A 27,758-nucleotide genomic window follows, 5' to 3' on the forward strand; every position below is an offset into this window, starting at 1 on the left:
ATATAGGGTAAGGTTAAAATGAAAACCCACTTGAATCATGGTTTTAATGTTTACAAGTTTTTTTTAGAATGGTTATGTTTATAAATTAAATTAAATAATCACATTGATTGAAATTTTAAGTTAAATAACATAATTAATAAAAACTTTATATATATGAAGTGAGAAGCCTTGTATGATTCAAACTGAATTTACTAGTCTTATTGTTAAAAATTGGTTAATTCTTTACTGAAAAGTAAGATAAGATATAGATGAAACATTATTGTATTTTAGATATTATATTATTGTAAATTATCATTTTGAAATATATTGAAAATGTTGTAATTCATGGGTCAAATCATTTTTCACCCATAACCTATGGATAGCATGGATTAAAGAGAAAAGAGATTAGAAGATTATGAGGGAATTTTATGCCAGGATTAAATGTGGTTAAGACAACCAATTATCATTATTTTTGTTTATTAGTATAGTAATTAGAAAGTATTTATGCCGAAGTTATCAACTGTTGAGCTTTCGGAAACTTCACAAACTAAACGCAATACGGATTTTCACACGATGTTCGAAACCTTATATTGTGCGAACCAAACCGCAATTAATACTCTTCTTAAAACTATATTCAATGCCAGCAATGCTTTTTCCCGCTCTCTCTCTGATTGGTCTTCACATCAGGCAATCAGTTGTCTCTCATTCTTTCTCCTCTTTCCTCTCGTATGAACTCAGCCATTTTCTTCTCACAAACCATTTCTATGATTGCCCTTGTACGTGTAACTGTCTGCTACATTCTACAGTGCAACTATTCTCACCAGTTTCCTCCACATCATCACGAATTTTTATATTAGACACAATTGAACTCATCTTATATAAAATAACCAAAAAAAATTCATTATGAATTATGAAAAGCCAATTAAGTCACATGGGACGAAACTGGTAAAAGAAACATTTGTGAATTATATTTATATTAGTCAAAATCAAATGTATCTGGATGAGTGATTGATAGGAGATATGAGAATCGGCTAACCAATTAATTGTCCAAGTTGAAATATTATTAATATTAATATTTGGTCAAACTTCAACCCACAAAACCCTTTATTTATTCATGTCGACTTTCTTTACCAAAACTATTCTCTAAAACTTTGCTTCCTTCTCACTCGAGCATACAAACACAAACCCAAACCCTTACTCACCGATCGTTTTCGCAATTCACACAAATCCCTATCTGGGTTCGATCCATTCCGATCCAATTGCATCTGGGTATCCTTCGATTTCGTTTCTTATCACACAATGAAGTCATCATTTGGGAAAATTGGGCGTAAATTGTCGATGCAGAGATATCATCAGTCTTCTGCACGTTTAGATGAGCTTGATCAGGCTTCCAAGGTACGGTTTTTTGTTCTATATTATGTTTTATGTGTTAATTTTGCTTCGGATTGTGTGTGTGTGTCTTTCAATTAATTTCGAATTTTAAGTGTGAATTGATGGAGTTAGGGTTTGCACTGTATTATATGCTTAATTTTAAATAATTATATGCTAAAGGTAAGAATTATATAAGAAGAATCATTAGAAAGTTGAAGGAATTTGGATAATTAAAGGTCAATTGCTTTGAGATTGGATGTTGCAAATGATTAAATGAATTATTAAGTTGCCATTGATGACCGGAAGGTGGAAACTCTATATTTTTTATTTTTTTTATTTAAGAAACATGTTTTTTATATCCATTGATTAAAAAGTCGTTTTTTTAATAAAGAAACATGTTTATTTTTAAATCCTGTGTTTTGTTTTTCTTTTACAGGATATGCAAGATATGAGAAACTGCTATGACGGGTTATTAGCCGCAGCTGCTGCAACCGCAAATAGTGTGTATGGTAAGTGTTTTGCGTAGGTTTGATGAAATGAAATAGGTCACCATGCATCATTGACTGTATAATGTGATAACTTGTTGATTGATATTTGATTTGAATGCCAATTTGAACGCTTTTGGTAACAGTGTGTTAGGAAGGTATGGTGTTAAGATTTAATTTGTGATTAATACTTGGATTGCGTGTGTTAATGAGATCGTAATGAGTTGCAAGAAAGCGAGTCCATGATCTAGAATTTGAATTTCTTATAAGTGACAAGTGACGTCACGAGAGCTAACCCTAAGCTGAGAATAGGCGTAACTTCCCGCGCGGGGTGGGGGTAAAATCGCCAACCGTCACTATTGACTCAATACATACAATTGCGTATATCATGTTGTAGAATAATATTTCATAAAGTTAGGTCTACACGAATAGCTATCAGTAACTTATTTCTTTTTTTTAAAATAAAAATATCTAAATATATAACTAAAATATAACTTGTTTCTCAGAATTTTCGGAGGCGCTAAATGAAATGGGAAACTGTTTGCTGGGGAAAGCTGCTGCTACCTGTGATGCTGAAAGTGGTAATAAACTAATAACCTTATAATTAATAAGAATTATTTAATCTTCCTTTTTTTTTCTATTTCTTGTTATGCATAAATGGTAACTCACATTGTTTCAGCATCACCTTTTTAATATTTTCATTTCGTGCAGGAACCGTGCTATCAATGCTGGGGAATTCGCAATTGGAACTTGAGAAAATTGCCGATACTTATGTGCGTGCTTTCTTTTATTCACTTTTTTGTTTTTATTTTTATTTGTGTTTTTTTGGTTGTCTTTCTGACTTATTCTTGTCAATTGCCAGCGTTCTTTTGTAGTCGTGACAATCACCAATCCAGCAGAGTCTCTCCTTAGCGAGTTAGTTAAAGTGGAGGTATGCATTTCTGTTTAAAAATATTGCTTAATTAGTTAATTATAATATTACATAATCTTTACCTATATATAAATACTTTTGTATCTATTATGAACACTTATAATGCTTCCTCTGCTACTGTTGCAGGAGATGATTATTCAATGTTCTGAAAAGAGGTAAACTGTGTTTTATTTTATTGTATGCTACACCATTAAAGTAAACTATTTATTAATTAAATATGAGTGTGATTATTAATACGCAGGGAGGTGTATGATCACATGGTGGCTCAACATAGAGAGAAGGGAAAACTGAAAAGTGGTAAACTTGAAAGCTCAATTGCACAAAAACTGCAAGAAGCTCAAGATGAATATGAAGATGCGGCGAGACTATGTATATTTCGGGCAAAATCACTTAAAGAAGGACAATGGCGCAGTCTTTTAACACAAGCTGCTCGCCATCATACCGCACAGGTCACATTTTTTTTCTTCTACTTAAATCTATTTGCCAATATTTTGATCCTTTGAAGAAATAGGCCTAGGCCCATGCCCTTGATTAGTCTCAAACCTGGGCTAACAATGTGAACAGGCCGGGCTTATGCTCATTTCTAGTTCATTTGTTTGGAACCAAAAAAAAATGATTATGCTTTCTTTCTAATACTTGAAAACAGTTGAATTTCTTTCGCAAGGGGCTTAAAGCGGTTGAAGCAGTTGAACCTTTTATAAGAAATGTTGCAGAAAAGCATCGGATTGATTGCCAACTCAGCGGATTGTATGATAGCGGGTCCCAGGAAGGTGAACCTATGAGTGGTCATGAAGTTCCTAATGATGGAGATTTGAGTTTTGATTATAAACAAAAGAAACAAGGAGTTGATGATGGCACCTTACCAAATCCAATGGAGGTAACATAGTACATTCTTGAAGTTAATATTTGCCAAACATGCAACTATCTTTGCTTGTGAAATAGCCAAATTGTTTACAACCTTTGGATGGGTAATTCAGTAATTTTTACTTTTAATATGTTTTGTTTTTAAGGTGGACCAGGTAGATGTCCCATTTGTTCAAGCTTCAACTTTAGAAGATTTAGAGGTAACATGATTACAGACTTCCAATATTGTTCTCATTGAAGCATTTGGTTCTTGAAAATGGTTCATTTTTGTTATTTATATGTAGAGGTGTCAAACGGGCTTGTTGGGTGACGGGTCAAAAACAGGCTTAAAAGCTTGTTGGGTAGGCTTAAAATTAAGTTTGTTGGGTGACGGGCCTAAACGACTTTGTTGGGTGATGAGTCAAAACGGGTTTGTTGGGTGGTGGGCCAAAACGGGTTTGGCGGGTAATGGATCAAAATGGGCTTGACAGGTCAAAAGGCTTTTTAAGTGACGGCTTACAATGGGTGGTTTATGGTTGACAGTCAAAACAAGCTTGTTGGGTGATGGGTCAAAACAGGCTTGGTGGGTGACAGGTTGAAACAAGCTTATTGGGCTTGACGGGTCAAAACACGCTTTTTGGGTGACAGGTCAAAACGGGCTTGTTGGGATGGGTTAAAATGGGCTTGTTGGGTTGGATCAAAATGGACCTGTTGGGTGACGTGTCAAAGCGGGCTAAAGCAGGCTTGTTGGGTGACATGCCAAAACAACTTGCTGGGTGATGGGTCGAAACAGGCTTGTTGTGTTACAGATCAAAACTGGCTTTTTGGGTGATGGGTCAAACAGGTGATTTTTGGGATGAGTCAGTTTGGATTAACCCGAACCATTTTTTTTTGCAGATAAATCAGAACCGTCATAAAACAGAGCATCTTTTCGGTAGGCAAACTAGAGTTAGCAGCTATTCGGCCCCATTATTCCCGGACAAAATTTACACATCTGAAAAGCTTAAAGAAGCCCAACCCGGCCCAATACCTTACTCGTACACCCTACCCCCACCCATTGTAGACACCCGAAATCCAATTTCAAAAGCTGCTCCATCTATTTCTCATGTCAACCCGTTTCCAAATCTACATCACGATAGCACATCGACTGCTCCTTTGACCTCAAAAACCCAGTCAACAATTAATACCGCTAACATTGTTACCCCATCACTCCAATTACCTGCTCCCGTTACATCCACAGCAAGATTTTCATTGTCACAAGATAATTATTACAAAACTGATGCTAGTAAAGCAGACAGGCGACAATCTTACTCGGGCCCGTTACCACCGAGCAAGCAATTTTCTTTCAAAAAGGCATCTAATAGTAGCGGGCCCATTACTTCAACCGAGCTTCCTTCTCGAACCTCAATTTCGAAGCCCAATTTGCCAAGTAATACCTCTCCTAAAATAAGTGAGCTTCATGAGCTTCCTAGACCACCTTCTAAACCCGTTGCTATATCGGGTGGTTTGAACCGACATTCAGCACCGCTACTTTCAAAAAATCAAGAAATTTCCCCACCTAATAAACGGGCTATGTTGACATCAACTTGTGCATCGCCTCTCCCGCTTCCACCTTCGGTTGTGAAATTCAACCCAACTAACAGTGGGACGTGATGAGAAAACGCTTCTCCCGCTTTCAGATTTTGTTTTGCCGTAACTGTTTTAGAAGTAGCCTCTTGCCCGGGCCTCTTATAGGTAGTTCACTTTCCTATATGACATGTTATGTAAGAGTTGAAGGTAGGGCTGTAAACGAGCCTAGCAAAGTTGGGTTCGAGTTCGAACTCTAACTTAATTCAGCCGGCTCTTCATTACCACGCAATTTAAATTGAGCTCAAGCTCTGCATGTAAAAAGCTCGAGCCAGCTCGTAGCTTGTTAACTTTTTTTTTTTTTTTTAAAAATTTAATATCGATATATAAAAGATAAAAGAAGTAATTTTTTTAAAAAAGTTTTCGAGTGACGTTTGAGCGAGCCGTGAGCTGTTTGAACAGCCCTAGTTGGATACTTGAAGTTGCATGATTTTAACTTAAATATAATTATATTGAATTGAGGTAAGTTGGGTGCAGGTTGAAGCTGATATGATGAAGTTGGGTGCGCTTATGTTTATGATGCGAGAGTTTGATGCCCTTACGGTAATGAAGACTTTTGAAATGTTGTATGTTTGCATACAACCTTAGGTATATATATAGAGCAATCTCAAAACTATGTAGTTTTTCTTTTTTCTTTTTAATAACTTTGTTTCTTTTTGTCAAAGTACTAGTGACCCCTCCAAAGAGGTTTTATGAAGTCAACATTAGGTTAAAAGTCAATGCGTTTGAGCTAAAAGTTATATTTTCTTTCATATTATGTTCTTGAGTCATTTTGATGGACTGTTTAAATGGGCGTGGAGTGTTTAATCAAGAACACATGTTGCATAACCCGTCTTTGTTTGCTCTCCTATATTGATGAACAAATAAATGAGGAGCGCGCATAAGATGCTCAAGTTAAGACAGTCGTTTATTTGTGTTGTGTATGAAGTAGTATACGCCATTGTCGAGAAGAGGGTCGAAGTAAGCAAAACAAAAGTAGTCGAACCAAACATGTCTATGTCTTAGTTATATGCCTGTCCCTAGTTTTGAAAAAACAAGGCCATGTTGCATGTGTTTTTTTTAATATTTTGACTTAAAGTCTAATTGTAATTAAGAGAAACTAGTTTAACATCCTAGAAAATACAACTAAAGTTCCAAATATACATTTATAATTACAACAGTATAAGTTTCAGTACTAACTAATCTCTATGTGAAACATGGCAAGCATGATCACAGTTAACTTCAACAAACCTCTTACCAGTATCTGGTGTGGATTTGGTACAATGAAACCTCGTATGATAAACATTAAATGAAAACATTAAAGTGAACATAAGGAGAGTTGGTTATACACCCAAAAGTCCAAAACATTCGAATTGATAATAATTTCACAATTAAGCGTACACAAGAATATGCGAATTAAAAAAGTAAACCGGCGTGCATGTAAGTTCTTTTTTAAGTTATTGTATTAATATGCTTATAAGAACGCATTCGATTTCCCGCTCCCACCGCTTCGTATCATCTGCGCTAAAAGAAATATATAGGAGCTTTGACTTTTTCTCCAAGCAACAGTTAGTTTGTTGTTATGAGGCGCCCAGGAGAGGAAAAAGGGCGCGATGGAGGGGGGAAAACCGTCGGGGGGCGCGCCTTCTGGAAGGCCGGCGCGAAGAAGGGTTGGGTGCCTCCCCCCTGCGGATTTATTACCGTTTTATTAAAAAAAATTCAAATTTAAATCATATATCATACATACATACATACAGGAGAAGTATAGTTTGAAAACCCTCTTAAGTTGAGAAAACCCGTGAAAACCCTATGTAACATCATTTTTTTTTTGTTACATGTAATATATATTGTTACATTTAATACAAAACATCGAAAACATAAAAAAAATGTTTTGCTATTTTTTTTACATTTTTTAGTAACTTTTATATATGTTTTCAGGAGAGAGAAAATGTAAATAAACTTTTACATTTTTTATTAACTTTAATTATAGACCACAAGATTTAATCTTTAATTAAAAATATGTGGTTGAGAATGAGTTTCTAGAGTTTTCACAACTCAAGTGAGTTTTTATTCTAACATAACCCCATACATACATACATACATACATACATATATATATATATATATATATATAGGATCAGGATCATGTGAAAACTTTTTGAAAATTGAGAACTATGAGAATAATTTTGGACCACAAAAAAACCCAAAAATAAAAAAAAATCATAAAACAAAAAAAAAAACACAAAAATAAAAAAAGTAAAAAAACCAAAGTTTTTATTTATCATCCTGGTTTCTAAAAAAAAAAACGTAAAAAAAAAAATTTCTCGGTTTAGCTAAATTATACATATATGTATAATATGTACACACATGTTTTTTTCCTATACACATATGCATAATTTAAGGTAAATGATAATGTACATATGTGTACATTACGTAACTAGAGATTAAATGAAAGTATACATATATGTATAGGTATAATACGAATTAAAAAGAAAAAAAAATCAGTTTTTTTTTATTATACATATATGTATAATATGTACACACATGTTTTTTCTATACACATATGTATAATTTAAGGTAAATGATAATGTACATATGTTATGTTATGTAACTAGAGATTAAATGAAAGTATACATATGTGTATAGGTATAATACGAATTAAAAGAAAAAAAATCGTTTTTTTATTAAACCGCAATGAAATATAAGAATTTTGGTTTACATTTTTAAAATTTTTGTTTTTTTTTGTTTTATAATTTTTTTAGAGGCTTTTTTTTGTGTTCCAAAATGATTCTCAAAGTTCTCAATTTGCCAATGGTTCTCTTAGGATCCTTACCCTATATATATATATAAGATTATGTTTATTTCAGAAGTGTTTTTAGGGAGAGAAGTGTGAGAAGTCATATAACCAATCATAATTTTTCTTTTAATTTTATCTTTAATTTATATAGAAAGGTATAGTGTAATCTACACAAATTTGTGTATATGGTAACTAGTAAATGTTGTAGGAGATTTCAAATAACAATTTATTTTTATTTTTCTTATTTATTTGCAATAAGTTACCCAATTAAAACATGAAATTATTTATATATGTTGTACATGAAAACCAACATTTTAAAATAAGTACACACATCAAACTTACGCGGTTCATGAAAAGTAACATAAAACCAATTTTTAAAATTCTTATTTATCTTTTATCTCCCCATGAATAAGGAGCATCCTGTATAATCGTCATAACCTCCATACCGGCGATTTCAGGTAGCTGTTTCGTAACTGTTGGATGCTTATCTTCAATCGATTTCTTCTATTGTCTCTTAATTAGCCCTCCAACCAGAAAGCCAGAAATCACATGTTGTCTGCTCAATCCAAACCCAAAGGTACGATTCTTAATCTCTAACTACTAAATTGATAATTATTTTCCCTAAATTGGATTATGATCATTTTTGTTGTTGGTAGCACTAGGTCATCATTATATTTATCCAGGAAGCTAAAGGTATTGGGTTCATACAATCTGACTCTCAGGTATTTTTAACTTAATTTTTCTATTTTTGCTTCATAGTACTGGGTGAAATATTTATACATAATTAAAATCCATGGAATATTGACGCTATAGCAATGTATACGTGAGATGTTGACACAACAGAGAATAGTTGTCATTTTATTGTTTTTAACGACAGTTTGAATTTTCTATAATATATTGCAAAGAAACTTGGTAGTTAGTTCCGAAAAAGCATGAATGCCATACACTAAATTTCACTAGAATACACAAAGAATAAGAGACATTGTATTCATTTTTTTGACATCTCTGACTTTTACGGGTCGACCGCGGGTCTTGGAGGTGCAATATTACCAGGTCAGTTTTACATCAGGCCTTACTTACCATGTGTTGCAGTAAAAAATATGGTTTCTACAATAACGGCAATTTGGTCATTTGGGTGGTGAATTTAATTACCCGATAGTTCAAAGGAAAATCTCTTAATATTCGGTTAGCATTTTTTTAGCTGCCTCTGGTTAGAACAGTTTTTCGTTTTTTTTAAAATATTTTTTTAATTCTAACGGTTTGAGCCATCAAAAGTCAAACCATAACTTGAGATGACTCATTTAAAGTAAATGCTTATATGATTGTTCACAAGATATGAAATTAAACACCCTTCGGTTACATCTTTCTTGATAATGCACAGGCTGTTAGATAAAACTTGATTTGGAACTTTAAAGCTAAAAATCATAAGACGCGCTTCTCAGGTTAATTTCATGAACCTTTTGATGATTTGGAGTTAGATCAAGTGTAAAGATTATACCTTTATTTAAATGAGTTAAATGGGTTAAATTGAGTGTAAAGATTATACCTTTATTTATTTTCTGTAGGTTTATTGAACTCATACCGCACACGCTTATGCTGTCACTTAGGAAAAGCAAAGACGTTATGCAAAGTACAGGAATGCATGCATATCATTTCTTTCAATGCATGTAAAAATAACTACATATCCGAGTAATCAAAACAATTGTTTTTCATTGTTGATGCAGTGCTTTCATGATTGGTGACGGAAAGCTTTTAACAAATGCTCATGGTCTTGTACATACCACACAAGTAGGTTATTTCACTGTTCTTTATAGATAAAATGATATCATTTTACTTCAAAGCCAGGTTATGTAAATGAGCACAACATTTGACAAATAAACTCATTCTTATGATGCCAAGGTAAATATATTCTCCAAAGTTGTTAAAACTTATTATCCCACTATTAATTTTATTTAGGGATGTGCACGTGTGTGTTTGGATCAATCTCGGGCTTAAAACATAATTAGAAACCAAAAGTTCAATCGTTTGGATTTTGAAAACCGTTCGATTTTGATTTTTTCAGTTTACTATTTTCGGATTCCACAATGAGGTCAGTTCAGTTGTGGTTTTTTCCTGTTTTGTCAACTGGGATTGTAACTTTTTGGTTGAAGAAAAGACCGGAAATAGTTAATTTTGGCCTCATTTTATGTTTATTAAATAATTAATTGATTATAAGCCATTTGGGCTACACCATTTATTAGTTACTTCGGTTTAGTTTTTTTCTGTTACTTCAGTTGCTGATTGGTTATTTCGATTTTACGCGCACCCCTAATCTATATCTATATTATCTATATTACATATATGCAACCTTTCAAATTCCTATTATCTCTCTCTATAAGACGCTGATAAATTAAATACCTCATTAATCTCTCGAGCAACTCTCCAATCTCCGGCTTCCCGTTCAATCAATTAGTCCTCCCTCTACGTTTAATCGTCTTCTCGCCTACCCTAATTAATGATGGGTTTCAACTGTAACATCATTGTATATTCTATTGGGCAGTTGAAGATCCAATGAATCCTCAGCTCATCCTGATTAAATCCCCGCTTCTCCATGGTAGTTGTTTGCAACAACCTCCAGCCCTAATCGATTATCTGCTTCTTAATTCCCCAATCTCAACAAATAATTCTGTTTTCGATTGATTTCGTTGTCTCAATCCGGATGAAAATGTATTGTGATAACATATATTCATGTCAAAATCATTTGATAACGGTTCAGGTAAGCATTTTTATGATTTCAAACTGATGACTGTTGGTTTTTAATTTGGTCATTTTTTGTGAATATTAGTATCCATGTAGTGGCAAATATGCACAAAAGGAAAGCTGGCAAGGCACGAGAAGCTGATGCGTTTATTGCACCTCCTGGTATTTTTATAATTTTGTTCAAATTATATGATTTTTGAAAAAAAAGTAGTATTCAACTATTGATGTTTATTGCACTTCCTGGTATTTTTATAATTTTGTTCAAATTTTATGATTTTTGAACATAAAAGGAGTATTCAACTATTGATGGTTTTTCAGGAGGTTATGGAACCATGGAGGAAGCTTTAGAGATGATCACATGGTCACAAGTTGGAATTCGTAAAAAACCCGTGAGTTTTTTCAGGTTATATTATTACATCTTTAATGGGCCAAACACATATAGTAGATAACTCAATTTGTGGAAAAATTTGATGAATTTTCATGTATTAGTTGAAGGCAATGCATGCTCGAGATCCATGGTGCTCAACAGACTGTCATTCCTAAATGCGCTCAATGCTCCCATGGTTACATTTCTAATCTTGGATTTTGGGTCAATGGTTATCTTTTAAGTTACATGGTAGCTTAAAAGGTAAGTATTTAGTTTTGTTTCAGGGTCATAGGCGTTTTCCACGAGATAAGCTTATGCAAGGATATGTGCACATCTTACCCCGTCTCTAATATTGGATTTTGGGTCAACGTTTATCTTTTAAGTTTTAATTATATGGTAGCTTAAAATGTAATTATTTAGTTTTGTTTCAGGGTCATAGGCGGTTTCCACGAGATAAGCTTATGCAAGGATATGCGCACATCTTACCCCGTCCCGGGATGCCAGGACGGTAATTTTGTTTTTTTAAATAACATAACCTGACTTTTTCTCTTTTTACCACCATTTTTGACTTTTTGTTTCCATTCTGTTACCTTATAGCAGTTTTTTTTACCACCATTGACTTTTTTTCCATTCTTTTTACCACCCTTGTTGGCATTAATCTTGAAGTTTTTTTTTCCCATTCTATTACCTCAGTTAAAAAGCTTAGAAACATTAATTGACCAGCTTCAATTTAAATTTGGTATATATTGTAATAGTGGGCCTCAATCTATAAACTTCAAGCTATTTGTCAACTACGTTTAGCTTAAGTTAAGTATTTATGATGCTTTTAAATAGTTTTAAGTTATGCGTTTAATTGTGATATGTTTAGATTAATTATTTTAGATTATTCATTGTTTATGGTCGAAGCTAAAATTAGCATTAGGCTGAGCCACCGGGCCATGTTATTCTACTTAGAAAATATGACTTGATGTGCATTTTAGTGGATTATTTGCTCAGTTTGAGTCCAATAACATGGTTTTGTGTAATTGATTTCAATATTTTACTTTTTTTTTCAGGTTCAAAATCATTTGGTTACTTGAAAAGGTATGCACATAGAAAGAAGTGATGGTAATATTTCTTATAATGGTATTCTGATCTAAATGGTTCTGCACCAGTTGATCAAGTAGAGAAGGGCCCACATAGTAAGAATGGAAAATAAAATGTTAAAAATGATAATGGTGATAGAAATATATATAACAGCTATTCAAATTTAGAAGATATAGACACTTGACCAACCAAAGAGGATCATGCTATTCAATTTGGGGTATCTTATTTTGTTGACTATCGTTATTGTAAAACCAACATTTTTCTAACTATTTTCAATATTAAGTTTTTTGCTTGTGGAATATACAGGAGATGCTCAAGGAGCGTGGGGTGGCTCAATTTTCCAAATGGGAGAAAGAACTTCCTAAAGTTTTGTTTGATCCACATTTTAAGGTTTGCTAAAGTCCAATATTTGTCACTTGTTAGATTATTAACATGATATTTTTCTGTTAAGTGTGTAGAAACAATATTCCTGTTGCAGCCTTTAAGGTTTGCTAAAGTCCAATATTTGTCACTTGTTAGATTATCAACATGATATTTTTCTGTTAAGTGTGTAGAAACAATATTCCTGTTGCAGCCAATACCAGTCTATAGTGCTCGAAGAGCCATATGTGATCAACATGTTTGTTGAGGTTATCATAAATGCTTTCTTTATAAATAAACATGGGAGACATGGAGGGAAAGGGAGTGGGTATTGCGTAAGAGAAAAGAGCAAGAAAACAAGTTGAGCGGGTGCGTTCAAATTTTTTTAGAAAGGAAGCTATTGAGTCATATTAAGCATTACTTGCAGAGACAATTAAAGGTTCACTGGTATTCTAATAGTAAGTTTCTTAAGTCAATGTTTTGTATTTAAATAATTCAAATTGGTGATAATATTTCTTAATGTTTGGCTTTTCATATATTGTTCCAAGTTCAGAGACGGATGCAAAGACTAACCTAGAGAAGGATCCTCAAGGGCGTGCTGGCAACCCTTATTTAGATCAATCAAATCTCAAGAAGATTTTCCTGTGAACACATTAAGTCATTATACGATGTAAGTTGTATTAAACACTTCAAATCACAAATTTAGACCTTTTAACATGTTTTTCCCAATTTGTCTTTTCTTCTAACCTTGGGTGCTGTCATGTTTTAAAGATATGCAAATGAATACAAAGCTTTGTTAGCTAACGTAATAACCACATATGCAACTACAAAATAATATGAAGAGGGTAAACATAGTTTTACTTCATGGTTGCCATCTTGATAGCTGCTCAAAGATAACACGACACAACAAACGGCTAAGGAAAAATAGAGAATATTTGTGGTGGTGGCATGTTGAGGACCTGCAACTAAGGCAAAAGTCAACAGTTGACCAACATTCTGAAAAACATCGAAATGGTAAATCAGGTAGTTTAGTTGATTCTAGAACACACATTTCATTTCATGGAATGAGAGGACCCTTGAAAGCCAGTAACTTTTAATGGGGTTTTATATACATATTATAAGTCTCTTTAACTGCTTGCTTATGATCTCTTAAATAGTCTTTTTATTTTGTATACTATGCAATGGCAAAAGATATTATTGTATTGTTTATTTAGTTTTGATTTAAGTTAGTTTTTTGTTCATCTTGTTTGCCTTTTGTTTTTCTTTTCTTTTTGAACTCTATAAAGTTGTCATTGCTAAAGAACACTTGAAAAGAAATTTCATGTGAATCCAGTTATACTATTTGTTTCTTTTTTGTGCGACTAGTTTCTTGTTTGTGAAAATCTCACCCATAACAAAGCTATTGGTAGGGTATGGGGAGGGTTGGATGTAGACAAACTATTATCTCTAAAAGTTGCTTCACATATATACAAGTAATGGAAAATCGCAAAGAATCGTAAACAGTCATTTATTACTGATTAGTAACATCTTATTTATCAATGAACAGGCATAAGTGCTGGTAAGTGGTCATGGGTTATAGTTGGGAGTAGCATTTGACCGTAATCTTTTTATTATGTTCAGTTTTCTATTTGGTGTGTAATTTACAAATTATACATTTTTGATGATGATGGAATGCAGTGTATTATAAATATTTAAATTTTTTGCTTTTTCTTTCATTAAAATTTGTTTAAAATATTTATTAGTGATTAAAATTTAGTCAAGTGTATGCTCGCCTTGCAAATCGCCTTGTGTTGGCATTAGCATTGTTTTTACTTGACCTACACTAGCATATGTTGCATTAACCTATAGCAAAGTACGGTACCGTCACAATGCGTACCAATGTTATCGAATTTATGTCGCGTCTCCGCCGCAAACCTAAATCATACCGACCTAATCCTCAATGAGTCCCCGCCGCAACGCGCGGGCACATCTACTAGTTTTATTATATATATCTAGGATGTATTTGATTGTTATTTTTCTTTCTCATATAATTTGGGCTTTATCAATATTTTGTTAGTAAGTAAATTCTACATAATTCTTTCATGTTATTATTAAAAATTCACTCACAGGTTTGCTCTCGATGGAAAATGAGAAATTCTGGAAGGGAGGCAATCCACTTTAGTTCGGTCATTTTCCTCGTCTTCTGGTTAATTTCCCTGCAACACGGGTAGATAGGTTGTGATGGCGCCCACAAGGCAGCAGTGACACAAGCTTACAAGTAATGTGGGTGCATAAAAATCGGTTACTTTGTTTTTTTTTGCTCTAACTCAAAGCAACCGTCAAATGAGAAGACATCAAAAGTTAAAAGATGGGCTCTCCAAGAAGCTCAACGGGCATCAAAAGCTGCTGCTTAATGAAGAATCAGATATGTCTAAAATTCATATATGATGCAGTGAAGAAGCCTCATAGAGAAAGACAAGCTTTTAGAAGCCCAATGAGCTGCAAAAACTGTTGTAAAAGGTAATTTATTTTAACTAATTTGTCACTTTTGATCTAATATAGCTTTTGAATAAAGTTTGTTGTCTTTTAATTTCTTTCTTATATTTTTCTATCTTCATTATACATTAACGCTATATTAGAGTTTTATCAAGAATAAATGAATCCCTTAATTTTCTTAACAAATGAACATGAACTAGAAACACTGTTAGTTTTTTGTGTTTGATGGTTTATTTGGTTAAATTTAAACAAACGAGCATGAACATGCTGCGTTCGTGTTATTTGGTTCGTGTACAAGCCTAGGTCTCTAGTTTTATTAATATGTTTATTGATTTTCATCTATATTAGCATCGTATACCCGAAGAAACGCCAAGGACGTTAAGGACTCAGCATTAAAAGCTGACATTACAGATTGCTTAACGCTTATCCTGTTTGGTTTGAGGTTAGTATCGAATGTGAAGATTTAGTTTGCTGTGTTTTTTTTGTACGTTGTTGTTATGCTATTGTTTAAAGATAGTGTAACAATTGTATTACAAAAAGCTGCTGCTTAATGAAGAATCAGATATGTCTAAAATTCATGTATGATGCAGTGAAGAAGCATCATAGAGAAAGACAAGCTTTTCAAGAAGCCTAATGAGCTGCAAAAACTGTTCATCATCATCATCATCATCATCATCGTACTCAGTATATCCCACCAATAGCAATGCTATGGTAGGGTCTGAGGAGGGTAAGATGTAGACAGTCTTACCTCTATCCCATAGGGATAGAGAGGCTGCTTCCGGTGAGACCTCCGGCTCGATAGTAGTTTTGCATCAAGCCTTGGACATAAGGCACATAGCACTCAATCATCAGGGACACCGGCTGATTGGTGCATGTGCCCTTGTCTTTCGGCTATCAACGCCACCACATGATGCCTGATTAACCTTCCGCCACTTTTAACGTTATTTTCACGAGATTAGTAAAATAACGTCAAAATTAGTGCACTTTCACTTTTGCCCACCCGAGGGTTCACACATATATACATTATATGCGCGCACCGCAAGCAGGGCGTAGCTGCAAAAACTGTTGCAAAAGGTAATTTATTTCAACTAATTTTCTCACTTTTTATCTAATATAGCTTTTGAATAAAGTTTGTTGTCTTTTAATTTCTTATATTTTTCTATTTTCATTATGCATTAACGCTATTTTAGAGTTTTATCTAGAATAAATGAATCCCTTAATTTTCTTAATAAATGAACATGAACCAGAAACACTGTTCGTTAGTTGTTTGTGTTTGATGGTTTTTTTGGTTAAATTTAAACAAATGAGCATGAACATGCTGCGTTCGTGTTATTTGGTTCGTGTACAAGCCTAGGTCTCTAATTTTATTAATATGTTTATTGATTTTCATCTATATTAGCATCGTATAACCGAAGAAACACCAAGGACGTTAAAGACTCAGCATTAAAAGCTGACATTACAGATTGCTTAACGTTTATCCTGTTTGGTTTGAGGTTAGTATCGCATGTAAAGATTTAGCTTGCTGGTTTTTTTTTGTATGTTGTTATGCTATTGTTTGAAGATAGTGTAACAATTGTACTACAATTTTTCTGTATATACAAGTTCTCGCTATGGTTTTATTTTGTGTACTCTTTTTTAAGGACAGAAAGTGATAATGAAGGGATGTCGTAACAATTGGGTAAGAAAATTGCACCGGTAATTTTAAAAATAAGGCCTCTATTGTTTTAACTATAAAGAGTATTTGGGTAAGAAAAACTTTACATTAATTTATAAACATTTGAATAACAAGAATAATACAAGTTGAAAATGAATTGAAAAGGATAAGTATACTAGCTCTTCTGTTAAAAGGGCACAACGCACGCATCTAGGTGAATGAGGTGAGGTGTGTCGTAGGCATTTAGAAGGTCCATATCTTATTAAAACCATGACCGAGGTTTAACATGAACCGCTACACTAAGTATTTTTTAAAAACCTATTCGCACTGGCTGGTTGAAACAGCTATACTAGATTCCAAACAGACCGCCAATATTTAGAGCTCGATTATATTAAACATTTGTTCACTTACATGGCCCACGAGTCTAATCAAGCCCGATTAAATGCCATCTCGCCCCTCCACGGTGTGTTAAAACAATTACTGATTGAATCCTCGTTGCATTGCCCCCGCACCGAAAAGCAAATTCATACTGATTGTAGCCCCATTGGGTCCCCGCCGCAACGCGCAGGCACACTTACTAGTAGCAAATAAATGATATTAATGACTTAAGTTTCACTTTAAACACTCCACAAATCAAAGACCTAACTACCCTTATTCATTAAATTCTTGGTAAATTGATATATTCATAATTACTAGTTTACCTTAATCAATCTAATCCATTGCTTACACATAGCCAATGCTAATCAATGGTTTAGATTGATTTCTCACACTTCTCGCATGATCCATCCCCTATATATATATATATATATATATATATCATTCACCTAATCTCTATAACTCATTCTCCTCTTTATACTTTTAAAACTTTCTCCATAAATATGTCTTCCGAATCATCTTTGACACCCGACTATTACCTTGATATTGACGTTATTTCAGATTCAGAGGATAAAGTGAAATTAATTGCTATTTGAGAGGCTTCCCAACTCTTAGTCCAGCATTCCAAAAGCTCAAAACCACGAACAAGACGACCTCATCTTCAACGGGATCGCGTAGGTGCTCATGATCGATTGATGAAAGATTATTTTTTGCCTCGACTTTTGATTCGGAACGATTTCGGCGCCGATTTCGGATGAGTCGTAAACTATATTTATGAATAGTTGGTGATTTAGAACGTGATTATGCACTTTCAACAATGGGCTGACACAAGAGGTTAATCGGGATTTTCTCCTATGCAAAAATGCACGACGGCAATTCGTCAACTAGCGTACGAGACTGCGAGCGACGCCATGAAAGAGTATTTACAGATGTCGGAGACAGTGACTCGTGAGGCGCTTCACACATTCTACGAATGTGAGTATTATTATTGTAATCATTTATTTCAAAACCTTAACATTTTGATATGAATTTTATAAACTTTGTTAAACTTAGGTATTCCTCAACTATATCATAAAAAAATATTTGAGGAAGCCGACTCAAAGTGACGTACAAAAAATATACGAGGTGCATCAACAAAGACACGGTTTTCCCGGGATGCTTGGGAGCCTCGATTGCACACACTGGCTTTGGGAAGCTTGTCCAGTTGCTTGGCAAGGTCAATATCATCGGGGTGATCATGATGGCCCAACAATTATACTTGAGGCGGCTGCATCATTTGATCTTTGGATATGACATTGTTTTTTGGGATGCCCGGTGCAAACAATGATTAGCTGTGGTTAATGCGTTCCCTATTTTTGACTGCCTCTTAGACGGAGTCTCATTAGACACCTCATTTTCCACGAACGATGTCAACTACGAATACGGATATTATCTAGTCGATGGTATTTATCCGGAGTGGGCCACGCTGGTTCTTAGCTTTACGCGCCCGAATGACGATAAACGTCAGTATTTCAACAAAAAACACGAGTCGGCCAGAAAAGACATCGAAAGGGCATTCGGGGTATTAAAGAAACGTTGGTCTATCATTAGACAACCGGCTCGTTTTCAACAAATGGATAAGTTAAGAAACATAATTTACACTTGCATTATTTTGCATAATATGATATTGGAGGACTCAGGTAGAGCAATTGCCAAGGCGAGTACAACGATGAGCCAGAGCCGATCTGTACACTAAATGAAGATGAGAAACTTGCTAATTTATTAAGAACACGAAAAAGGGAAACGAATTTCAGCCTTCGATCGGATTTGGTTGAACATCTTTGGAGTAACAAGCAACATGACGGCGAGGACGACGACTAAAAATAGCTGTAATTTTTTTAGTTTTTATTCATATGTTTTCATATTTAAATTAGTTTTTTTATTTTTATTTTTTTATTATTGTTTTATATATTATTGTGTTGGTTTTTTTGTTTTATGAAAAAAAAAGAAGAAAAAAGGTTGGGTTTTGAAGCCCCCTCACCATAGAGGGGTATCATACCTTGGGGCTTTGATGCCCCCAGTGCCCACGTGACGCTGACGTGGCACTATGGAGGGGCTTCGATGCCCCCCACCATAATAGATAGTCTTACTACCTTTTGTAATTTAATCGTGGAGGTGGGGTCCAATTGTGAGAATTCCAATTTTGGCAAAATCTAGAATTCTTTCACAAATAATTTGATTCAAGGCACGAACGGTTGCCGGTCTTCAATCACACAGCGTCGAGCACGACTTTGATCAAACGCGTATTTCACCGTAAGAGCGCTTAACCTTGCTCTGATACCAAGTCAAGAACGAATTGACAAACGAAACATAAACGAGCACACGTTATTTAGGATAAATCTCTCGTATTATTATAATCAAGAAATTAACTCAAAACTCAATTACAATAATCCATTCTCTCAATGCAATAACCCTAATCATGGTTATGTATTTATAGAATGATCCATACTTGGCCAAGAAGTAATTACCAACTATAATAAAACCCAAATTGCAACCTCAGAAACCCATTATAACATTAATGAATTCGACAGCCCCAATAGGTCAAGCCTGGTCACCTACACGTGACGGGCCTTTTAAGATGAAAATTACCAACAAATCCAACCTTGAGGCATAACCTACGGTACCCTGCTTCACTACCTCTCGTCCTCGCTGCTCTCTGCCATCGCCTGCCGTCTCATCTGAACTTTGACGTTGACCGTAAGTGAAATTAACAGCTTTCGAATTTTTTGTTTAAATTTAAGTTTATTTTAACAGTCTGCAGAAATTAAAAAAACATGTAACCTTCTTATTAAAGAACGCAAACCTTTGGTTTACCCCTTTTCTACAGAGGTCTACAGATATGATCCGTAGCCAGCAGACGTTTTACTTCTTAAAAAACAGACTGCACCTTAATGTTATCGTTCAAGGTGAGTTTGATAATTTCGATGATTACCAAATTATAGTACTATTTATCTTTCTAACAGGAAATCCTAGATTTACAGGTTAAGTACACCATAACTTGCACTAAGTAGAATTTGAACCCTCTATATTTTAGTTGCAATTTACATAACACACCACTTAACTACTAGGATGTCCCATTGGGGACAATCATAGTTCTAATTAGTCCCAGATTTGTATTAAAACTTGTTTAGAAAGTTAATTTAGTAGTTTGATCCTTAAATGGACATTTGATAAGGGTGAACGTGGTCGACTACTTGGCCGGGCCGAGTAATTCAGGCAGTTTTGGGAAACAACCCCCTTTCACCAAGTAGTGGTGAAATACACATAAATGTTAATGGTAACCACAAATCTTGTATACCATCACACTACTCAAGTGCATTAGATAAATGTTTATTCATAACTCAGTATGTAATCACCAAGCTAGATAAGTTGTAAACACTCCACACAGTACTATTCACACGCATTAGAAAAATGTTAATAGCAAGTTATCACAAAGCTAGATATGCCGTAAACCCTCACACACTATTCATTTGGCATTCTTTGTATGTTCTTTTTATATAAACTATAATAATCGTAGGTAATCGCAAAGCTAGATGAATCGTAAGCCTTCACACTTATTCACATAGCATTGCTCACACGTTCTTTAATTTATCAATTTTCAACGTAACTATTTTGGAATACCAACCAAGCGCACACTCCTTCGTTGATTAAATGATTGTTAAGTAATTTTGATTATTACCTCATTTAAGGTGGTATTCAAATCTCGTTGTAAACTATTGTATAGTTAAGAATAAAATATTAAAAAAAAGGTTTTTAAATTATTAATTAGTTAAGGTAAATAGCAATATATATAAAAAAGAGAATAATGTAAAAAGTCATTTCATATTTTTATTCATTTTTATTTTAGATTATAGTGAAACATACAGGTATCAGTTACCATCAATTAACCGATCAAGCTAGTCATTACTCTCACCAAAATATAAACTCAAGCACTAGTGTTTGGCTTCTCATGTATATTACTTCAAAAAATAAAAGCTTTCCACATGTCCACCACCCTCCCGCCACCGCCTCCTCTCTATCTCTTGGCGGCGGTCAACCGTGCCACATTTGCTCCAAGAAACCCCTTCGTCCAGCTCATAGGTCATCCAAACACCAACAAATTCAAGCTACATTATACGACTACTTCCAACAATCCACATATTTGCTAACCAAATCGGACGGTGGACCCCCGAGATGGTTTTCGCCAATGGAATGTGCATCCCGCTTCAACAATAATGCACCTCTCCTACTCACTTTACCTGGTCCGAGGTTCATAATTATTTTTTGTAACTGATAGATATTTTTCAAAGAGAATATGATATGATGAAATGTGATTATTATATTTTTTAGGAATTGATGGTAATGGACATGCACTTCTGTTGCATTATCAAGGGCTAGGACAGTAAGTCTTATCACTATAATAGTTTGGTTGCTAATTCGTCATTGATCTTCGATTTGAACTTGTAGAAAGACATTAATTAAATTAATAAATGGCAATGCTTAAAAGTTTGTTGCTAATACTCCCTAGCTTTTTATTTTTAATGGTTTGAAGAATTTTCGACATATGGTGCTTGCATATTCCTACTACGGACGGAACATCTTTTATAGGTCACTTTCTCTTCCCTAAATTCATTTAATTGATACAAATATAGTATTGTCATGAAATCGATCAGTACTGTCGTGAAAGCTCTATAATAAGTGGGTCCGAAAGGTAGACCAAACCACGGATGGTTGTTTGCAACATGATAGTGTTGTTGAGACCTTATGGTCCACGTAACTTCAACTGTAACCCGGTTATTATATGCTCTTTTTTATATGTTGAGGTCTTTTCGGCCCCGTTTTCCTCTGTCTGTGTAGCTGGTCCAAGTAGGAGTTTCAAAACAATGTGACATGTAGATTATGTTTTTCAAAATAAACAATATGCTGCATAAATTCTCTTTTCCTGCCTTTTTGGAGTAGATCTTGTGAAGCTGGTTGAAAGAACAGTTAGATCTGAGAGTCATCGTTTTCCTAACTGACGCATATATCTAGTTGGTGAATCCATGGGTGCATGCCTTGCACTAGCTGTTGCCGTCCACACCCTAGATATCAATCTTGTTTTAGTTTTGGCTAATCCTGGTAATAAACTTGTTTATCACATTCACTATTTTAATTATTATTATTATTATTATTATTGTGGATTGTGGCAATTTGTTAATTACCATACCAAATTCTCAATTTATTTTATGAAGCTACAAGTTTCAGCAAGTCACAGTTGCAGCCTTTGATACCCATTTTGAAAGTGATTTCGAATCAGCTTCGTCTTAGCGTTCCTTATCTGTTAAGCTTAATGACAGGTTATATCTTTATGCAGTATTTTTTTTTAAATCTACAAAATGATATTGGTACGTAAATGACTTGATTGTTATCATTCTAACACTACAAAACAAATAACTTTCATAAATGGACATATCCTATATAAAAATGTAATCTCTCTTCATTAACAGTATAAGACAATATGATCAAATGAAATTTGACAAATCCTATATGAACAGGCGTGCCTTCAAAAATGATGATGGCTACTGCACAGAAAGGACGTTTTTTTCAACAAACAATTATAGATCTATCCAAGGATGTTGAAGCATGGTCCTCCTACATATCCGTGAGAATTTAGTTATGTTATAAATTATTCCATTCGCGATAGATTACTTGGCAGCGTATCCCAATAAGACATGTGCTTTCTTCCATCTAGAAGTTAATTAAACATATTAAGCAAGGGGATAATAGTCACATATGTTAACTGTTCATAGTTTGCGAGCATGTTTGTCAAGTCAATGATCTTGAGTATAAATTTATCAAAGTGGCTAGATTATCAAGTTTACGCGATAGTTGAACACTGAAATTATCAGTATATTTGATTGTTAATATTCTCAGGCATTGATTAATGTGTTTATTGTTGAGGCAATTCTTTGGAAGCTGAAGATGGTAGAATCTGCGTATGAGTACTCCCAGTGGCGGATCTAGACATCAATTTCAGGAGTAACGTTCAAAATTTTTTTTTACCGTATTTCACACAATGTAAAAGGCCCTTCGCCGAGAATCGCGGAAATTTCATAGGCCGGAGGCGAAAAAATTTGGCCCTTAAATTAGTTGTGTAATTGGGTTTAAACATTAAAAATACATATTTTTTTAATATATTTATAATTAAAAAATAAAAATTCAGGCCTATCGGGGTGTCGGGCCGGTATCGGTTGACCACCCGGCCCTGCCTCATAGCCGCCCTTGATGTATAGAAACACGATAATAAATAAAGTTAAACACACATGGTGCAAATTTCTCCTGTTCGGTTTTTGAAAGCTTGAAAACGAGACATCACATCCTCTTCTTTTACTTTATCAAGCGTTTCTCTTTCGATCGCACAAATTAAGCACTGTTCAAATACTCATCACCCATTCGGTTGCACAAATCCATCTTGATAAGCTTCATTTAGAAAAACATCTTTCAATGGTTGCGGTTGCAACTGGTAAAACCAACGCTAGCTTCAATATTCGATAAATGAAAGGAAACGTGGTGCGTTTTCCCGATTCCACCATTACACGAGCAATGTCACACATTACACTCATATTTTACAAATTTATTATCTTCCTTTAAAGTGTGATAAAAGGTTGTAAGATCATCACTCGAAATACACCATCTTTCTTAATTACTAAAATCATTTAGACGCATCTCATAAAATGACACTATATAAGATATATAGAACTTAGAAAATGAATTGCAAGGATTTAAACCAGACATATTTTCTAACAAACTAGTTGAGACCTTACTGAATCTATTTTCATATTCTTAAATTTGCATATCCAAAACCATATTAAAAACTTCAACCTCAAAATGGTGTCGAGTGGTGGTGTTTGGTGCAACGCTGTTTGATGCCTGGCTAGTTTCCAATTTCCGAACGAGTATTATTTTTGAAAAATGATTAATGGGTTTTAATTAGTTTGGGCTTTAAACTTTGGTTGGGCTTTTCTTTGGTTGAACTTTTAAATTTTTAAATTGGTTGAACTTTAAACAAATAGGGGTAACGTCATATTTTTTTTCAGGGGTAACGAAATACGAAACCTGCCCAAAAAAATAATTTTTTACGCTATCAACGAAAAGTTGAGGGGTAGCGGAGGTTACCCTGCTAAAGAGCTAGGTCCGCCCCTGAGTACTCCAACTCCCGCCTTCATAGTGTTTCAGCTCAGACACTGGTACTCTCTAGGTCCCACTCGTCTAACCCTTTCCATTTTGTCCCATTTTGATTATGCAGATATGAGAATATAGGATGCAACTAGAAGTAACATCAAACAAGGTTTTTTATACTTACTCCAAGTACATACTAGGCGAACCATGTTGCGTTCGTGTATCGTAATTGCTATTTCTTGAAATGAAATAGATTGATTTCCTTAATAAAATTATCCCAATTGATAATTTGTATCATTAGTGTTTTCATAAGTCTATATGTTTCTCCTCCATTTTTTTAGTAGGTATGATCTGATATTGTGGGATAAAATTGCATGTAAATATGTGGTTCTAATGTCTATAGTGGGAGGGATCAGCTATTGCCTAATCTAGTAGAAGGACAAAGGCTTTGTCGAATTCTGCCAAATTGTCAAATACGTACATTTATTGATTGCGGTCAAGCCCTGTTCCTGGTAGATGGTTCTAATGCTTATATGAATTATATTATTTTTGTTTCAAGACTTCAAGATTTTAGTCAAAAGAATACTATTTACAATACTATGCACATGTAACAGGACGAAGATGTTGATCTAGTAACAGTCAATAAGGAAGCCTGCCTGTATCATTGTGCCACCCTCTTGCCTCCGAGCCCTCTTGAAAGAAGAAAGTTTGTTAACTCTTTAAGGTAAATAATGGCTGAATTCCATGTGTGTTCCATTCAGAAAAAAAAAAAAAGAAAAGAAAAGAAAAAAATGTCAGGGGATGGTGCTGTGGTAAGAACGTTTCCCCTGTAGCACGGGTCTTGCTTACTGTTCTAATCTTGCTTACTGTTTTCCTACAATAACCTTTTGAAGATTACTTGCTCAGCACAAGCTGCGATACAGGGTTTTGATGGGTCCCGTGAGTGTTTAGGTAAAAGGTTCTCAGGATGTCATGGCTATTAAAAAATATGATTGAATTCCATAAGTTGTATAACAACTAACCAGAGATGGATTATGCAAATCCTTTTCTACTGGTAACTATATGACTTATTGTTTTTCTTGTTTCAGATGGATGGATGTGGCTGCTTCTCCTGTGTTGCTCTCAACTTTGGAAACTGAGAAGATTGTGAGGGGTCTTGATGGAATTCCCATTGACGGCCCCGTCTTATTCGTTGGCCACCACAATATGCTTGGATTTGAAGCAATTCCCATGATCTGTCACTTATTAATTGAGCTAAACATTAATGTGCGACAATTAGCACACCCACTGCTATTTAAGAAGTTTAAGCAAGTAAAAATCCCTGATTTGGCAACACATGATCTCTTACGAGCTATGGGTGCAGTTCCTGTCTCAGGATATAATATGTACCAACTGTTTTCAATGAAGTCCCATGTCCTCCTGTATCCAGGGGGCGTACGTGAAGGCCTTCATAGAAAGGTAAGACTTAATGATATATATATTTACCTGCATGACTTTCCACAGTCATAATCTTGATTATGTAAAGTAGTCCATCTTAGTTTCCTCATGATATTTTTTATATGACTTTATTTATAAAATCATTTGAGAGGTCGTCTAACCACAAGTAAGTATTAATCTACACAGGGTGAGGAGTACAAGTTATTCTGGCCTACGCAGCCTGAGTTTATTAGAATGGCTGCTACATTTGGAGCCACAATAATACCTTTTGGTGCTGTTGGCGAAGATGATTTTACTCAAGTGAGTCAAACACCATCTTATTCTATGTCGGGCAATTACTTGCTTTCTTAAAATGTGCTTATATATTATGTTTTGCCATCGTTGTCTCTACTTCATCAGTTGGTAGTTGATTATGATGATCAAATTAAGATCCCTTTCATGAAGGCTTGCATGGATATGTTAACAAACCACTCTGTGAAGCCTAGGTATGCTGTGTAGGCGGGCTTTATTAATTTATTTTTGTAACATGGAACTTTTTAGTTTGTGAATTAAAGGCATGTGGTGATAGAACGGACGTTGAAGCAGAATTTGCAAATCAAGACATACACGTGCCAGCAATGCTAGCGAAAGTTCCAGGGCGGTACTATTACTTATTCGGAAAACCCTTTAAAACAGAAGGTATATTTGCACATATAGAATGTTTATAGCAGTACAATAAGAATAATTACAATGTTTATAGCAGTACAATAAGAATAATTACAAAGGAAACCTAATCAAATCATATCTTTTAGTTATGGTAAAGATTATTCTGATAAATCCCAACTCCCAAGCAACATATTCTTTGCAATATTTTGTGCCATATAATATTTACAGTAGAGTTTTGTGTTAATGCTTATAGGGAGGAAACATGAATTGAGAAAGAGGGAGAACGCAGAAGAAGCGTATTTTCAAGTGAAGTGTGAGGTTGAAAACTGCCTTGCTTACTTGCTAAGTAAAAGAGAAGAGGATCCTTACAGAAATATTATAGCGCGGTTCATGTATCAAGCCACTCATGGTGGCTTCGATGCTCAGGTCCCAACCTTCCATATCGACTGAATTACTTAGTATGTTCTCTTTAATCAGACGGACACTCCATCCGTTGATAACATGATTTAAACTCTATATGAATCGTGTCTCAAAAATCCATTCGTTGTTTATATATACTCATAATTTTTTTCCACTAATTCATACATTTATATATATTTTTTAAGTATTATTATTATTACGTCACACTCTTTAATCCTAGTCCTAAATCTCACTCTCGGTCGCAGATATGCCGACCAAACTCCGTCGGTAATGCTCTTTCGATGTAATGGTTGTGGGTGATACCATCCCAGTGTTATAAGGATTTTACCTACGGATCATCAACAACAAATTTACGGAAGGATTAATGATGCCAAATTTTAAGGACATATTTAATGATGCCAAATTTTAAGGACAACCAAAAAACCAATTATTTACATTGATTGAAAGGAGTATAAATACAAAGTTAATCCCAAAATAACGGTGGAAGATTACAACAAAATAGGAAGACTTTTAATAACATAATCTTATCTAAAATATGAAATAATTTAAAATTCAAGTTCGTGAATCTCTTGAAAAGAAACCGCTCATATGCCCTCGCAAGATGTACGACCGACAGTCAGATCTTGGATAGTAGACTTTGAAAACGAGGCTTCAGTAGTGGTTTTGTAAGAGCGTCGACAAGTTGGTCATCCCCGAAGATGTGCGTGACTCGTAGTAGCGTGCTTGAACCTTTTCCATGCCAAGGTTGAAATCCAGAGAGTGAGGCTTCATGTGAGAATGAAAAACAGGATTAGCCAAGTAGAGTGTAGCACTGAGACTGTCACATAGATGTGTACCCAAGTTCGGATAGAAGAGGTGTCGAATCATGAAATGAATCTTACCTGATCCATGACGATGTTTCCATGGATTTTGAGATGAATGAACCACGACTCGCTTTTCTTCCTCTGCGGCTGCGCCTGTGATCTGCCATGTTGAGACCTGCAATGGTTTCGGGGGTGTGGAGGTGACTGCTA

The 27,758-nt window shown here is 34.6% G+C and overlaps 1 protein-coding gene and 1 pseudogene across 1 annotated transcript; both read left to right on the plus strand.

The window, feature by feature from the left end:
* The first annotated feature begins 1,180 nt into the window (after positions 1-1,180).
* LOC143548385 (uncharacterized protein At2g33490-like) lies at positions 1,181-5,339 on the plus strand. Its single transcript, XM_077039571.1, has 10 exons — positions 1,181-1,374; positions 1,787-1,859; positions 2,342-2,416; positions 2,547-2,608; positions 2,698-2,766; positions 2,893-2,921; positions 3,008-3,215; positions 3,413-3,643; positions 3,777-3,830; positions 4,507-5,339. Exons 1-10 carry the CDS (start codon positions 1,279-1,281, stop codon positions 5,260-5,262), a joined length of 1,653 nt encoding a protein of 550 aa, XP_076895686.1. The 5' UTR covers positions 1,181-1,278; the 3' UTR covers positions 5,263-5,339.
* Positions 5,340-10,738: 5,399 nt separating this feature from the next.
* LOC143548241 (phytyl ester synthase 2, chloroplastic-like) lies at positions 10,739-26,775 on the plus strand (annotated as a pseudogene).
* The last annotated feature ends 983 nt before the right edge of the window (positions 26,776-27,758 follow it).

The sequence above is a fragment of the Bidens hawaiensis genome, unplaced genomic scaffold (assembly GCF_021521415.1).
Source record: "Bidens hawaiensis isolate Kalapana, Puna unplaced genomic scaffold, B.hawaiensis_p1.1 tig00000935_1, whole genome shotgun sequence".
Classification (NCBI taxonomy): domain Eukaryota; kingdom Viridiplantae; phylum Streptophyta; class Magnoliopsida; order Asterales; family Asteraceae; genus Bidens; species Bidens hawaiensis.

Bases quoted from the DNA above. Each gene is read 5' to 3' on its own strand.
- LOC143548385 (XM_077039571.1), top strand. From the start codon at position 1,279: ATGAAGTCATCATTTGGGAAAATTGGGCGTAAATTGTCGATGCAGAGA. The intron at 2,417-2,546 runs GTAATAAACTAA...CATTTCGTGCAG, and splicing joins TACCTGTGATGCTGAAAGTG to GAACCGTGCTATCAATGCTG. The intron at 2,922-3,007 runs GTAAACTGTGTT...ATTAATACGCAG, and splicing joins ATTCAATGTTCTGAAAAGAG to GGAGGTGTATGATCACATGG.